Here is a 16,076-nt window from a genome sequence, read left to right as displayed (position 1 = left end):
TTTGTATAGGAGAAGATGAGGTGGGGACAGAGAGGCAGAGGGGATACGGTTAGCATGTATAGGAAAGGATTGAGTCCCTGCCCTTTTATTAAAATGGAGCAACTTAAAGCCTTATGTACATGCTTACTTGCAGTGCCATGTTACCTATTCCTGCGTTAGCACCAAGCCAATTGGTAGGTGCATGCCGGCTATTTATACATTTACATACTGCCGCAAGGTCGGGCAGCGAGCACAGCATCGCCGCGCGGGTGCAGCAGCTGAAGCGCAGGCAGCGCAGCCTTGGCAGCCCTGCACTCCTTTCTGCCGCGCAGAAACACCCCGAGGCAGCTAGCAAGCAACACAGGGATGATGTGACCGAGACATCACACGGCTGCTGAAAAGCAAGCCCTCAGGAGGGGCAGGATTTAAGGATACACCTCTGTCTCCTGAATATCGAGGTGGTCGGAGCCGACTCTGCAATTTGATGGCATCAGGGCAACCCTGTGCTTGCACTGTTTGGCTCCTGGGAGAAATAAAAGCTGCGTTAGCACGCGGCGTCATGCGAACTTAGCTTACCCCTTTCAGGGCCACAGCAAGTGTGTCCAAATAGCACTGCAGTGTGTCTGATGCTTGGGGTTGTTGCACCTGGCGTGGAAATGGCTCCACTCGTGCATTTTGCTGGAAAAGCTGAGGCACCACCTCCAGCCGTGCTTTCCCGCTCAGGAACCAGGCACACAAATACAGGCATCACAGCGAAGGGCAATGCCGGGGCATCCAGAGCTCTGCTTGTTGTGCACACATGGAAAAGAAAGGCAATTAGCGCCAAGGAGTGAAATGTCTTCATAAAGGCGCAGCAGAAGTAGCTGGAGTGGGGTTTGCTACTGGCCTGGCACTGAGAGTGCGTTTATTGCGTGGGGGAGGACTGTTTTGCAGCAAGCTGCAGAGGATGAGGTAGAAGACAGAAAAGCGAAGGCAATGCTTTCATCAGTTAACACTATCAAAATGTAAAGCCGTGCACATCATCGAGGAGCCATGCAAATAATACAGCAAACAAAATGGGGGGAGAAGAAAATAACCAGATACAGGAAAGTTTAAAAATTAATGAAACTGGAGGAAAGAGATGTGTTTGTGTGCACACGCATTTCAACTCATAAAGGAAATAAGGGAAAATTAGCAACAACATTAGCTGGCCCCGAGCCCGTCTGGCAGTGCTTGCTAGTCAATCCAGAAGACGCCAGCCTGCCCTGACAGTAAGCAGGACCGTTACTTGGCCTGTCACCCGCCAGGAGGCCAGGTTGCAGACTACCAAAGGTAAGAGCAAGACTCACGTTTCTTAGAAGAGCTGCACTTCTCTGGGCTATCTGTTTTGAACATCCGTGCTGAATTCCTGCTGCTGATAATAAGCACCAGCAATGAACACTCTCCTTTTGTTAAATTACTGATATATTAATTGCTAGCTATTCTGGATGCTGCAATTGTATTTTTCATGTGTGTTTAGTGCCTTCTGTTGCTGCCTGCCTAAGATACTGTGGGCAGCTCTTACGTCTGATGCTTTGTTTTAGTTGCCTGGCTACTGTAAAATGTTATCTTAGCTTTTGCTGCGGTGTCACAGATGCTTTCTTGATGACTGTCCAAACAAGGAAATATGTAAAAGATGCTGGTAAATGCTGTGCCTGTCTAGTTCTGCTGCTTTTGCTAGAGCTGTTACAGTACACTTACTTTGCTTTGCTATTATAAACTATCTGCAAAATAACGTAGAAGGTAGACTGAAACCCTTCAGGTACAAAGTGGGGCCCTGGTCAGTGCCACAGGTAATATTGGCTCTATCGTTGTATGCGAAGGAACTGTTGTTTGAAGGAGGTGGTGGGCATCTGCTTCGCTTCATTGCAATGCGTTCTTTTCTGGTGATTGCTACTATGAAAACTGATTTTTCCTGTTGCCTGTCATGCCAGACTTGTCCTTCCCCTCTCCATGTGAACCAAACTACTCCCAGCAGAGTGAAAGTCAAGACTCAAAACTTAATTGGGGTGTTGACTCGAAACCTCTTCCATGCCAAAACCAACAGTAACCGATATTTCTTGTGCTCTCTACATGTTCTGTTTATGCCTGCATAACTTTATCTCTTTACTTCACCAGCACTTCTGATTAAATTGTTTTCTTGTACTCACAGTATGAAACCTCTTCTAAAGTCTGTGGATAAGTCATGATTCCTTCCAGTCAGACCAACAATATTTTGTCAGCAAATAAAAAAAAAGTTACACTTAACAGCTGCTTTACTTTTTTTTTTTTTTGATGTCAATGCAATCCTTTTCTTAATTATTCTTGCCTTTTGGCAGTCATGGTGCACTAATATTTGCAAGATGAGATATAGTTTTCTGTTTATATTAGCAGTCCTCTGTCTGTGAGATATGGACCAACCAGAATGCAGGATATCCTTTCTCATCGATTCATCAGGTTCATAATGTAAGATACAGTGATAAATGGCTATGTTGTCACTCTATGGATGTACAGTCTGTTGCCATGGTGTTATCTACGGGTGTCATGTTGTTGGAATTACAAAACAGTTTGTAATGTCCGCTCTCTTCTGGGGTTATATGTACATACATCCATGTATCGTGGCATGTGATGAGCATATGTTGGCCGTGTGCTGCACCCCCAGGAAGGGAGGGGATTTTCGGTGGCCGCCTTGCTCAGTGGGAGCTTTGACTTTTGTTCCCGATTTTTGTGTTTGCTCACTATTTCAAAGCGCGAAACAGTGTAAACAGCTCAGTTTGCACAGTTTCACCCCCACAATGTGTTTGTTGTGCAGCCCCTTCTGTGTTACTCCTGTAGGCTCTGTCTAGCTGAGGAACGTGCCGTGTTTGCCAAGGCAGGAAGGCATTTGGGGGCGATTAGAGGTAACCCTGATGGTGCCCTGAAAATTCATAACTTGTGTGACAAAAGTTATATTTGCCATTCAAGTGACAGCAAAGCTGACTATCTGTATTGCACCATGATAGGAACTCTGTCAATAGTTACATTTCTCTAGGCATAGTACTTAAGGAGGTCTGTAAACTCCTTCTAATATCCGGCATATGACTGCCTTCTTGGATTATTTCTTTTAGAGAGGCCATTTTGGCTCCTGAGCTTTAGAATCTGTTGAAGCGTTAAGTACACCAAGAACCTGTTACCATTATTTCAGAAAACCAAGATGTGAGGAGCGAAGACCATTTCTCTCATAATAGCAGGAATTAAAAAGAAAAAAAAAAAAAGAGGCAAGGAATTAGGATTTGGCTGGTCCGTACAACAGTGAAAAGTCTTACGGGGAGAAAATTATTAATTTTTCAGCCAAAAGCGTCGTATCTATGCGTGCTCCAATTTATTGTTGTCATGGTAACTAATGCATCTTACCATAACTAGGCATGAGGCTTTAACAGGTGCAAAGTTATAAGATGTAGCCCTTGTTAAAGACTGAATACATTCAAGCTACTCGAAACCAGGCCTATTTCTTGTATGTCCTGGAGGTTTTTTAGCCTGACGTTTTTATAAAGAGATTAGGAGTGTGTTAGATTTTATGAAAGCTGTACTAAGATGACTTCTCACATCTGGCTGCCTCCGCGTCCAGATGCCTGTAAAGTTAGTCAGCTACGGCTCTCCGAGAGTGAGATGGATTAAGCTAGCGCACGTGCGACGATTCTAAAAGTGACCTAATACTCTGCCTCCGTAGCTCGTTTAACATCACCTGTCGGACACCTTTCTAGAGGCACTGCCCGTTTTCAGGGTTATGAAGCACTGTAAGTACATGAGATATTATTGGTCTTTAAGGCTGTGCCCGCTATGGTTAAAAATTGTCCGTGTGAAAGGATTGACTCTTTTCCGTTCTGACTCTTGGTTTGAGGCAGTTGTGTAATGTAAATTCTTTATCTTCAGAGTGCAGAGCAAAAAAGTTTGTTTGTTTGTTTGTTTGTTTTTTTCTCAGGGTGCTTTAGGCCAGAGGGAAGGAAAACACTGGTTAAAGGTGGAGGGGAAGTTAGAATGCTAGAACACAGGCAGCATAGCAGAAACGGCGTGACAAATTGCACAGGTATCTGATGAGCTGTAAAGTTGGATGAGGAACAAATTTCTCTCTTGCCCTTCCACTTCATCTGACTGATAGATAAAAGCTCCCTATGCGTTCTGTGTCGTAATAAATGCGTAAGCTTAAATGTTTGATTATTTCTTGCAGTTTCAAATAGAATAGTCAAACCAGAAAATCTCGATCATACCATGTGTACTTTTAAAAGCTAAACCAAATATCGTACTTGCTCCTGTACTGCAGTTTACAAACATTTCCATAGTGCCTGAAAGCGCTCTAGATATTTATGAAGGGCCTGAATCTCCATATATCAGCCATCACTTAGTTCCAAACTGGTTCCTCAGATTCGAAACTACTAATAATTCATATTTTTCTACCCTCGACTTAACTGTCCTCTCAGGTCTTTCCTAGCTTAAGGAGATGTTCCTACCGCTTTGCATTTTAACTGGAGTTAATTGCCATCATCACATACATACTCATAATTTTCTTAAATCTCAGCATTTTAGTATCTGACTGGAGTGAGTCAGCTGGAGAGCTCCTTTTTTCCTTTAGAGGTTTTTAGGCCCAGATTTATGAAAGTATTTAGGTGTCTAAATCTCGTTTAAAGGCTTTTCTTCCCCTTCAAAAAAAAATTGGATGGGGAATATGTAATAGGAATTAGACTTCTAAATATCGTCATGGATCTGGGCTTTGGAGACTTCCCTGCTATAATTCAGACTAAATAGATAATGAATAGGGGCGATAGCATGGTTTGAAAACGTAAGGAGTTCTGTAAGAAACAAACAAAAGGAAATGAGACGAGAAACCACTTCTACTGAATAGTAAGAAACACTTACAATATAATTACAAAATAGAATTTTATGACTCTGTATAACACATCTCCTGCTTCATCCATCATCATAATCTATACCTATGAGGTTTCATTTTTATGCAGCTTTCCTTAATAACTGCTCCCTCTGCAAGACACACTGAAGTACATGAAAGGTCTTCAGCTGCAACTGCCAGATACAGAAATTCTGTATCTCTACATTCCCTTAATTTCAGCTCTATTGCATATTTAGATCTTCCAAGAGAGACGTATAATAATCTTATCAATTCTGTTTTGTTTAATCTAAACAAAATACAGTCTTTACTTGGATGATTAATAGAGTAATTAATGAATACAAATGAATGGTCTCTGCAGAATCCCTCTCTAAGTGTGTCATATTCTAGCTTTATTAGTCTGGTTGAAGATTACTTCTCATTTCCTTATGATTGTTGCTTCCTAGCTCCTTTATAAAATAGAGCCAATATGAAAGGTGATCGCTGTTTCTCTTGCTACTGCTCTCTGTTTGCAAACAGAACCGATGCAGTTGTTCATGTTTTTAAATCCTGCTATTAATATCTTTCATGCAGAAGTGAGTCAAACCGTAAAATGACATATTCGTTTTATTCCTTAGGTGCCCCTCTTAATTTGTCTGTACTATCCATTTTCCATGTTTGAGGAAAGTCATCCGTAAAACCAGTGCAACAGAAAGGCATGGAGCACTACCCAGAGTCACTTTTTCTGTAGAAGTTGTGCTCCTACCTCACAAAGATCCCCAGTCTTCCAGGATGGGAAGACCAGTGGTCAAAAGATGTACTTTTCTAGCTTCTTTACCCTGAATTTACTCCTCTTCCATTGTAACATCCTTTTGCTAAATAGATAGGATGTACCTCCTGAGATCAGTTTCCTTACAGAGAATGTACAGAAGTGTATCTTTCCTAGAAAAAAAGACTATTTCAAGTGTTCTGTTAGCTAGGGCCCTTGAACAGTTTACAACAGGCATGCTGTGAAAATGTGTAACGGGTGCATTTCAACTTCTCTTGTAGTCAAATATAAACTCCACTATTGAGGTTTCATATCCTTATCCCTTTTAATATGATTGCATACATATTTTATAAGGAGAACTACTTCTTGAAAAAATCAGATTCTTACTTCAGATTAAATACAATGAATGGTTTTATAAATTAGAGGTCAAAAGGATTCATTTCTATGGACATAGAATGCCAGAAATTGGAGCAATTGCTGCTGCTGCTTTCCTTCCAAAATTTGAGGTTCAAGTCATATCTATAGCATATAGACAACTTAACTAGGCAAAACAAAAATTACAATACTGCATAATTTGTAGATGAGTTAATAGTGTCAGCATTAAGGAGGTTTGACTTGTTTTATGATGTTCACTTGCTTGAAGTTACCGTATTGGCAAGATAATGTTGATGTTTCCAGATTTATCTCTTGCTTTTCATTGCAGAGTTGTGCAAATGTGTGTCATTTCATTATTTTGTGACACATGAAAATGATGTACTTGTTTTGTTTACTCTGTCCTGGTTTAATTAGTAGGATGTGATAGTTTGCCAGACTTTGAATGTCTTTAGTAAGAATTTTTTCATGTGTTTTTGATGCTTAACTTTTTCTCACTTTAAAAATCCTAAACTCTAGCCATATTCTATGTGAAATACTGATGCCAGTTTCAACACAAATTTTAATAACATTGCACACATAGAAAATGCTGAGAGATATGTGCAAATAAAGAAAGTAGGGTAATCCAATTTGAAATAATCACATAGGAGAGTAAAACAGTTTGAGGGAGAACGAGGAAGGGAGAAAGGAAGATAAGCAAAGAGAAATCTGATCCTCAGAAGGCAGAGTGGGAGGGCAAGGGGAAGTCTGAGACAGAGCAGACTCTCAGAGGGTAGAGGGGAGTGGGGCCAGTGACAGAGCGAAGAGGAGGGAGAGTCCATCCACAGATCATCTTTGGTTAGAGGGAGCTTGAGTTGGTTTGGCAGCCCCCCTGGTGCCTGTGGTTCAAAGAAATATGTTTTAGAAAAGGGGATGGGGAGCACGGACACGTGTGAGCCGAAAGTGAGAGACATCACAGATAAAAAGTACATGACCTCAAAATAGTAGTTGTCCCTATGAGCCTGCAAGGTAAAAGGAGCCCTGAAGGGCCCAAAGGTCAGTGCAGATCCAATGAAATCGTGTCTGAAATACACACCGACAGATGAGAGAGCCAGACCAGCACAGCCATGGGATTCCTGTACAGGTGTCTGTGGTGACTCTTTTTCGAAGGGGGCAGAGTATCCTGGGAAGGGTTCGACCACAAACTGCAGTCCTACCATGTTCTTTAGGGGTTTGAGGAAAGGGGGGAGATGACAGCTCTAGGAAGACAATCATTCACGTCAAGGAGGATGATGAATGTGTAATGGCAATGTTAGTAGCTCCACAATGAGACGTCAAGAGAAGGTGATCAAAGTAAATATTCATAAAGAGATTAAAGAATGCCTTATGTGTTTGAAGAATGTATAATAAGTCTTTAGATCAAAGCAAGGTCTCAGTTATTTAGCCGTTTAGAAAAGTTAGTTAACAGTTATATAGGCTGGATAATGGAATTGTGGAGAAAAGCTTGTAAAACGCATAGAGGAATTTGTGAATGGCATTTTTGTGCATCTCGTGATTTTTTCCAAGTGCTTTCATCCTCATACATGTATTGTAAACAGTCATTTTTAAGGAATATTTCAGGTGCCTAATAATTTTATTCTAAAAGTAAATTGATTTAATTAAAGCATCATTAAACACTACAGTAGATGACTTTGGATTATAAATTAAATAATGAAAAATGCCGTAGAATTTATAGTCCCTTATTTTAGTTACATGGCTCTATGCATAGAAAAAACATTACTGTTAACTGAGCATGGCAGTGGAGGGTACTTTGTAGCAAATTTGCCTGCAACTTTTTATGTACCTTGAATAATTGTGATTTTCAGACTGGAGACTGGGGAGAGCCTTCAATTACCTTGCGACCTCCAAATGAAGCCACAGCATCAACACCTGTACAGTACTGGCAACATCATCCAGAGAAACTCATCTTCCAATCATGTGATTATAAAGCATTTGTAAGTGTTGATAAATTTAGTGGATTGATTTGGAGTAGATCACAGTAATCTTAAATAGCAATCTTACCATAGTAATCTTAAATTTTATGGAGTGGGATTTTTTTAATTTGTAATATTTTGTAATATTTGTAATATTTTGTCAGTCACTTTTAATGAGACAGACCACTTCCTCAGAAATAATGTGATCTTAATAAATAAGAAACAAACATGCGCAGAGAATTCCTCCTGTATTGCAGCCCATGTAGTGATTAGAGAAATGACACTATCAATAAGTGCTGTGGAAGTGACAGTGAAAGCAGAAACTCCTATCTCTTAGCCTTCGCATACACCAGTCTAGTATTAGGAGATGTTTATAGAAAAGCAGTAAAATATAAGATGGGCTCCTTGTGCCTACCTTAATGATTAATATACAGCATTTAATGTAAGCCTTGCTTTGCCTGAATTTTAGTCACCTAGTTTTGGGGAAAGGAGCTAGGGAAGATGTAGGTCATGATCCTAAAGCGATGTTTCCAATCCATGGGGCAAGGGCACACTGAAAACTCTCCCAGACTGATGACTGCTTGAGGTACCAGTAGCAGTATTCAGGGCATGGAGCTTTTATACCTCCCGGTAGCTGTAACTGATTCCCACTTCTCGTCTCTGAAGAAACTGAACTTCTCTCCACAGCGAAAAGTAATTGGTGTTCTTTGTCTGTTATAAACACTTGTGAAGGAGAGGAAAGTCTCCTGAAGTACAAAAAGTTAGACTGGAAGACATTTTTTTAAATGAAAAACACTTTTCTGAAGTAAGCCCGGAGTACACTGTGCAGTCAATGGCAAGGGGCTGGTCCTTCTGAGTATCTCATGAGGTGAGTCCAGTGACTCAGCCCATCTATTTAAACAGTTAGTTACATTTTTCCTTCTGACTTTGCTGGAAACCACTGTTCAGGTTGACAAATGTTCTGCCATCCACTTGGGATCCAGACCACCTCGTTCTCTTCAGAGGCAGGCACTTCTTGAAGCAAGACTGACTATTTTAAAAAAGAAAATTTGCAGAGCCTTTAGCATAATAGCTGGAGGTTAAATCACTTCTCCAGGATATGGGTTCCTCTTCAGCTGGAGGGGCTTAGGGTCCCTAAGCACATTTTAGGTAATGCTCTGTTCAGCAGAAACTAGGGCGTTCTTTGGAGAGCTGGGGGCTGCTGAGCCTGAGTTATAGCGTACCCAGAAAGGCAGGACTTAGGGACGAAATAAGTACAGGTATGACAGAGCCTGGCTTCTACTCAGTAGGGGACAGAAAGGGTACTGGCCTGGCTCCCCAGAGCGTGTCTGTATCTTCCATTAGACCTTCACAGGGTAGAAAGTGTCATGAATGCAGTAATCGTCCTTGCACGGTAACTAGACCCTCCCGCCTTCCACAGCAAGGCAAGTTTCAGCTTGCTTGTTCTCAGTTCAAGTCCCAGTGGTCCTCCTATGCAGTGTCTCTGATTCAAAGGGAAGCTTCACCACTTCTAGTTTTTTAAATATTTTTCGTACTTTTCTGTATAATGAACAGGTTTAACCTCAGCGTGCCTCTTATCTTACTATTTGATCCAGCAATAAATTCCCAATCGGCGGTAACCTTTGCACAAGATTGAAAAGTGTGTTGATCATTGATTATGACTACAGCCCTGTGCAGAGATGGAAGCTGGGATGAACAGGATAGAGATATTTTCAAAATATCCAAGTTACTGTTTTTTAAAGAAATATCTTTCTATCCTAAAGACTGTGTGTTAGTGCAGAGTCTCAGCTCCAGGATCTATTATGACCTCAGTTATAGAGTAAAATAGTGGCATAGAAGATGTGAGGCGTGGCAGTTTTCATTGTATGAAAGCTCATACAGCTCAACAACTCAGCCGATGAACTGTTGGATGTCCTCTGTATTCCTCCCACATTCTCCAGGTCTTTGAGAAGGAACATTTCTGAGAGCACAACAAGTCTGAGGGTAGCAAAATTCCCTCCTAGGAATTCACATTTTTCTGACAACTTAATCAGGCAGTATGTTTGTGATTTGTTTGTTTATTCCACAGTCCACCCTGGGAAGCATTTCTGAATGCCTAGAGCTGAGATTTTTCGCTGCTGTGCAGAAGGGACAGGAGTTTCTCTTTCTTCCTCCTGTTCTGCCATGAGCGCAAAAGCACTGCTTTTGTCTCTGATGCCTGCCCAGCTGGTAGCTTTCATGGAAATATTAAGTTGTTGAGCCATAGTCTAGTAACATTTCAAGAACAGAATTGCTTTCTTCCCAGAGAAGGCCAATGGTGCCAAAGGTGTCACGCGGCAAAGGACCCAGAGAAAGATACAGTTCAACTCAATATGTTTTTGTTTAATTTTCTAATTTCAGAGCTTGCTCTAAATTGCATGTTCTTCTGTAAGGGTGATGTCAAACCATCCTGTCAAATTAATGCCCAAAGCCCTATTCATGTCATCATCAAGCCTCCAGCTGGACTCGCAGCTGTTTGGTTTAAGAATTGCTCACATCTACAGTCCTCCAGGAATGCCCTTCATTCCTTCCTTTCCACCTGCACTTATGTAGTTGCATTGGTGTTGCTCACTCTCTGTTTATAATGCCGTGTGTGGTGATTCTCAGTAGCTACTCTGTTGGCTACTGTCTGCATTGAAATATTTATATATTTTCTTGCAGGTCAAAGATTCCTGAGACTGTGAACTGAAGGCTTGAAACACAGTCTCTCAGTCTAGGTCAGGAAACCAGGGAGCTGAATGAGTACACTTTCTGTTCAGTTCCAGTTTGCTTTCAGCCATAACTGGTTGTTTTTGACCAGTTCTCATTTAAGATGATACCAGTTCACTGCCTGGTTTGAATAGCTTACACTGTTTTCAAGATGCATTGGTGTGTTAGAATAGAAAAGGTCACCTAATCGTGGTGGGCTCCAGCATCCTCTGGGACGAGGATCCTGCCGACACTGCTTTTTTTAATTGCTCACCCATCCCATTCTCACCAGTGGCATGACTTTTCTTCAGCTCCCATGTTGCTCGCATAGGATTGAGAACTTTAGCGATGTCATGGCATTGCACTGCAGTGAGAATGCAAAGAGACATTTCTGCGCGATAGCAACAAGTGCACATCTGCAAATACGTACACCTGTAGCGTAAACAGGAAAAGTGCTGGGCGTTCAGAGTGCTTGCACAACCCTGCTGACGGTAACAAGACCCCTCTCTCCTAGGAGAGGAAGGCAGTGAAGATGTAGCCAGCTTCCTCTTGGTAGGGGCGGCTCAGTTCGCACTGAGCATAAAGAAGTCCTGAATCTCCAAAGTAACAAATCCAGGGCACGTAGCCTGCTGCCAGTGCGCAGAAGTGCAGGCTCAAGCCACGCACGCTCGTGAGTCACGGGGTGGGGAAGAGGCAGGTGGGAAGGAGGGGGCATCAGTGAGACACTGCCTTGCGTACCCCACGGGTGAACACACTCCTCTTGGAGGATGGTGGCTTTCAGCAGCTGTTGATACTGAGCCAGGACCCAGAATCAGCGTCTGCCGCCGTCTTTTACTCAGTCCCAGTTCAGATTCAACAAAGGCTTCAAAGTAATATCTCAGTCTTTGAGCAGAAATAATGGTTTGAACTAGTTTTCAGTTCACATTTAGTTTCTCTGTTTGCTCACGTCAGGCTCTGTTTGCTATTTGTGCGTAAAGTAATTACAGATTGGGTACACAGAGGTTAACATCTCTGCTGCCCTTCACATCCGTGTGATTGTATACATAGCAGTATGGGTTTGGCAGATGGCTGCTAAGAAAAAAAAAGCTTCAATTTTTATGGAAAAAAAATGACATTTTGAAAGTGGAATCAGTAGTATTTCTTCTTGTTTGAGTGACTAAAACGATAAGCTAGAATACTTTCAGGGCTCCATCTAAATTAATACATTAATTGCTGTGCATTCCTGTTCCATGTAGAGTGTTGATTAAAACTCACCATTTTAAATGATCTCCCAGAGAACTGCAGAGTAAAAAAAACCTCTAAAATCACAAAATATTAGGTTGTTGGCTACCACTCTAATTATTAGGGGTTTTTAGTGCTTTTTTGGAGATGTATGTTTCTTCTGGAGTTTTAGCTCATGAAGTTTAATGGATTTTTATTTTAGTATTTAGGTTCTATGCTGGTAAAGGAGTTAAGAGGCACAGAGTCAACACAGGATGCTTGTGCAAAGATGAGGGTAAGTTAGCAAATCTAATCCCTTCTCTAATCATCATCATAGTAGCTAGTTGTTACTTGTGCTGTGTCCTTTTTTTGCGTTTCTAATGTTCTGTTATCCATTTCTTTTCCACTGCCCTTGCATTTACACTGGTATTGAGTACGAAGTCTGTTCAGCCTTTCATCTTAATTTACAGTAATACCAAAGTTTTAAGGTAGATTTTTATTTTCCATGTTGTGGCTAAGAAAAAGTAAATGCATGCATTATGTCTTGTGTTTTCTCTTGAATCTTTGGAACTGTTTCAAAGTACTTTACGCAAACTTTAAATGTGCCCTTTTTTTTTTTTAATAAACAGAACTAATTTATGGCTCATATGAAAATATGTATTTACTACAAAAAATACATACTAGTAAATACAATAACATGTTACTGAAGTCATTGTTTCCTTATTTAGAGCCAAATCCTGTGGTCACTTAATCATGTGGATGCCTTTACTCACATGAGTATTTCCATTTATTATGAGTTACATATTTTTTTATTGATTGAAGGATGAAAGGTGAACAAATTCAATTTATCTGTTAGTGCAAAAACAGTCAATTTTTCTCTTCAGACAGGTCAGAATATGCTTTTGTATATGTTTCAGCCTCATATTGATTTGTACAAAATTATTATGAGGCTCAGTCTATTTCCAAGAAACACAAAACAAGCAACAGGCCTGCCCTACGATATATTTTCAATTGTAATTGTAATAACACTCCTTTTCATAGTGATGGAGAACATTTCATGGTCTGGCATGATTAATTAATGAAGAATATGACTGTATGGTGATCTACTGAAGATGAAATGTAGGATAGATGAATGAGTGAAATCCATTCATTGCTTTATGGACCATAAGTCTTTTAAGCAGGATACCTCTGAGCACTAGACATAGCATTTGGATCAGTCATAAAGCTAGAAGATGTGTAAAATTCATGCAGACAATCATTTCCTGTTGGTTACATATCTACAGTACACAGACTTTTGCACAAGCTGTGTTAGCTAAGGGCTGGCAGTAATTCATGAGTACTGCATTGCCATGAAATCTGTGGCTTTTCAGCTGATTGCATGCTAATCATTCCTTACCTGGGCTTAAACGTCTCTAAAAAAAAAAAAAATCAAACCTCATCAACTTGACACATAAGGGATCTGCACTCACATACATGTGTGCTGGGGGATTGAGGCTCTTAATCTACTTATGTAAGTATACTACACTATACATCTTCCATTCCAGTTTTCAAGCTGTCCAACTTAGCACTTCAGTTTTTTAGGAATGTGCCTACGCAGATATCAGAGCAGAATTTGACACCATAGTAATATACATCATCTTCAGTAAATTATTTGAATGAATTGCAAGTTTAACATCAAAAAATTGCTCTAAATAATTTGTGGAAATTTATTTTTCTAATATGGCATAACTTTGTCAAATTTAAATTACATATCTGAAAAATTGAATGTTTGAAAACAAGTTTAATATAAAATACAATTTTTCCATAAAAATGATAGAGTTACACTAATAGTCTGTAGTGCTGTACAGGACACTTAAATAATATAGTGATATGTTTTTTATATCTATGTCTTAACAGTCTGTTTTGAAACAGTTACGCTGTGAGAATATTTATTTTCCAGTTTAAGAGGTTTTTTGATTGCAAAGATATTTGAATAAAACAGTCCTTAATCAAGATTTCATGTATCCTTTCTATGTAGTCCTTTTAATCATATTCCTATTCAAGTCAGAGACAAAAAAAAACATTGACTTAATGGGAACAGATTATTATCCTAGTATAAGTTTTCTGATGAGAAGAATGTGTCTTTTTTCAAAATTTTCTTCCTGTTTAAGGCTGAACTAATGCGACAGAGCAATTTTGTTAAATTTTAGTCTTTATTTTATTTTCCTATGTGTGTATTTCAAATCTATAATATGTTGAACTTCATGTTATAACCTGAAAGGTGTTGAGGGGAACAAAGCATATATAACCTTGTACCATGCTGAGGTCATTCCCAATGTTTTTCTCTTTCTGGAGTCTGCCAGATACTGTTTTTAAGAAGAATGTGTGAGAAGTAGGTACCTAATTTCTCTGTCATTGTGGCTATTGTTTCTTCACTTTTAACCTAATGCTCTTCAAAAAAGTATTGGTATTCATTGGCTGTCTTCTGATCAGCAGAGGCACAAGGATGAAAGAAGCCCATCAGTGAAAAATAGAACCTTGATCTTCCTTAATTATTCATAGAAATAAAGAAACAACAAATGAAAATGACCTGTTTGCTAACTGATCTAATCTATCCCTGCTGGTAGTGGATTCTTCCTGTACTTTCAGTTATTTGATTTATGGGTTTAATTCCCAAATGAGAAGTGTTATGAGGCTATCCCGCCCCTTTCTCCACCAAAAGACTTGCAGCAGCCTCCTCTGATGGCTTAAGAGCGAAGGGAGAGTCAAAATCTTCTATGGTGTAGAAAAACTGGGAACCTCTGTATTAATAACTCTTCCTGGCTACCCACTGTGCCTCTCAACACTGTGCAGCAGTGTGCTCCGCTGGGCAGATGGTGGATTTGTTTGGCAATTCATGCAGATGCATTAGATTGAGCTCCACAGAGGGGTCAAGGTTATATATGCTTTTCATTCTCACCCAAATTGCAGATTATAACTCTTGTAGTCATCCAAAACTATGTATATTTGGCAAGAACTGTACCTATTAGAGGGGTTATACATTTTTCTTCCAATCACATATTTGCACTCCAAGGCTGGATTTATATTTTAAGCTCCCCTATTTGTTTTCATCTATTTTCTCTTATAAACTCCCTCTGCAGTAAATAGCACTGTCTCCTTATCTCCATTCCCCACCTGCTGTTAACTGACCTTTGCTGCTTGGCGATTAAATCTCGCTGTCCTGGCCAGTATAGATTTATTAATTATAACTGAGAGATGCCTTCAAGAACTGAAGAGCTTTCATCTTTCTCAGCGTGGAATAGGAAATATTACAAGTTGTGTTTTCAGTCAGATTACTGCCTTCACTTCAAATCACCATAGGAACAGGAAGCAAGAATAAAATGTGTATACATCAAAATAAAGAAAAGGAAAGAAGTTTAATTGGAGCTAAGAAGAGACTGTTTTCTGCAGTGGAATCCATCTGACATTTACACATGTGAGCTCCTTGACAAGGTAGAAAGGGAACAGTTTTATACTTACTGACATGAGCACAGCAGCAAGGTAGACTATCCTTGCAGTAATGTTAAATCACTAATGTTGCATAGACAAATTGCATAGTCTGAACCAAGATATTCGCTACAGCAACAGGAAACTTGCATTCAAAGCAAAGATTTTGTTCTCAAACCCAAGTGCCTTCCTGATGTTTTCCTTTTTAGAAAAGGGGTTCTTACATTTCAAGTCAAAGTTCTGGAGAATCAGCAACACGATTCTGTTCACAAAGCCTGTGTTTTAAGTGTCTTGCTGAGTTAAGACTAAAGTGGTAAAATTGGAATTGTCACAGAATCTGCTTCTCTTACCTCTGGAGAGAAAGATGAAGCAGAGTTGACTCTCTCTCCTACAGGAGGAAAAAGTGAAACAGACAGGGTCTGGGACTTTCCTTCCTTCTTACAGAAAGCAGGAGAAGTTGGATGTAGATGGCCATCTCCACGCTTTTGTTCATCCCTTTATGCTTTTCAATTCCATATCTCCCCCAAAAGTGGGAAAGAGAACCAGTACCCTTCATGGGCCTCCCAGTGGAACTAGCCTGGCAAAAGGGAAGGTGTGATGATATTCTAGAAAGTCCGCAGCAGAGTTCTCCTTCTATGCTCAAACTGTATATCCTTTGGTTTGTGACTTCCCCTGGTACAGTGTAAAGATACTGGTTTACATCTGGCAGGAAGAGGAAGAAAAAAGGGGTGGAATAATACTTAACAATGAAGCAAAAGGACATTATTTTTCAGGTGCT

General features: G+C 40.2%; 1 protein-coding gene across 9 annotated transcripts in view; it reads left to right on the top strand.

Annotated features, from left to right (window-relative positions):
- The window catches only part of ANKS1B (ankyrin repeat and sterile alpha motif domain containing 1B), a 442,229-nt gene that overhangs the window by 402,891 nt on the left and 23,262 nt on the right, over positions 1-16,076 (top strand). For 5 of the 9 annotated variants that reach the window (XM_068938473.1, XM_068938466.1, XM_068938457.1 and 2 more), the window contains 3 exons: positions 2,368-2,442; positions 7,820-7,948; positions 12,057-12,128. In XM_068938473.1, the coding sequence (XP_068794574.1) occupies positions 2,368-2,442; positions 7,820-7,948; positions 12,057-12,128 (276 nt within the window). The remainder of the gene's footprint in view (positions 1-2,367; positions 2,443-7,819; positions 7,949-12,056; positions 12,129-16,076) is intronic. The other 4 variants (XM_068938509.1, XM_068938464.1, XM_068938515.1 and 1 more) reach the window with 2 other exon arrangements.

This window comes from Struthio camelus, chromosome 1 (assembly GCF_040807025.1).
Source record: "Struthio camelus isolate bStrCam1 chromosome 1, bStrCam1.hap1, whole genome shotgun sequence".
Lineage (NCBI taxonomy): Eukaryota > Metazoa > Chordata > Aves > Struthioniformes > Struthionidae > Struthio > Struthio camelus.
Note: the sequence above shows the minus strand (reverse complement) of the source record. Positions and strands in the feature narration are given on the sequence as shown.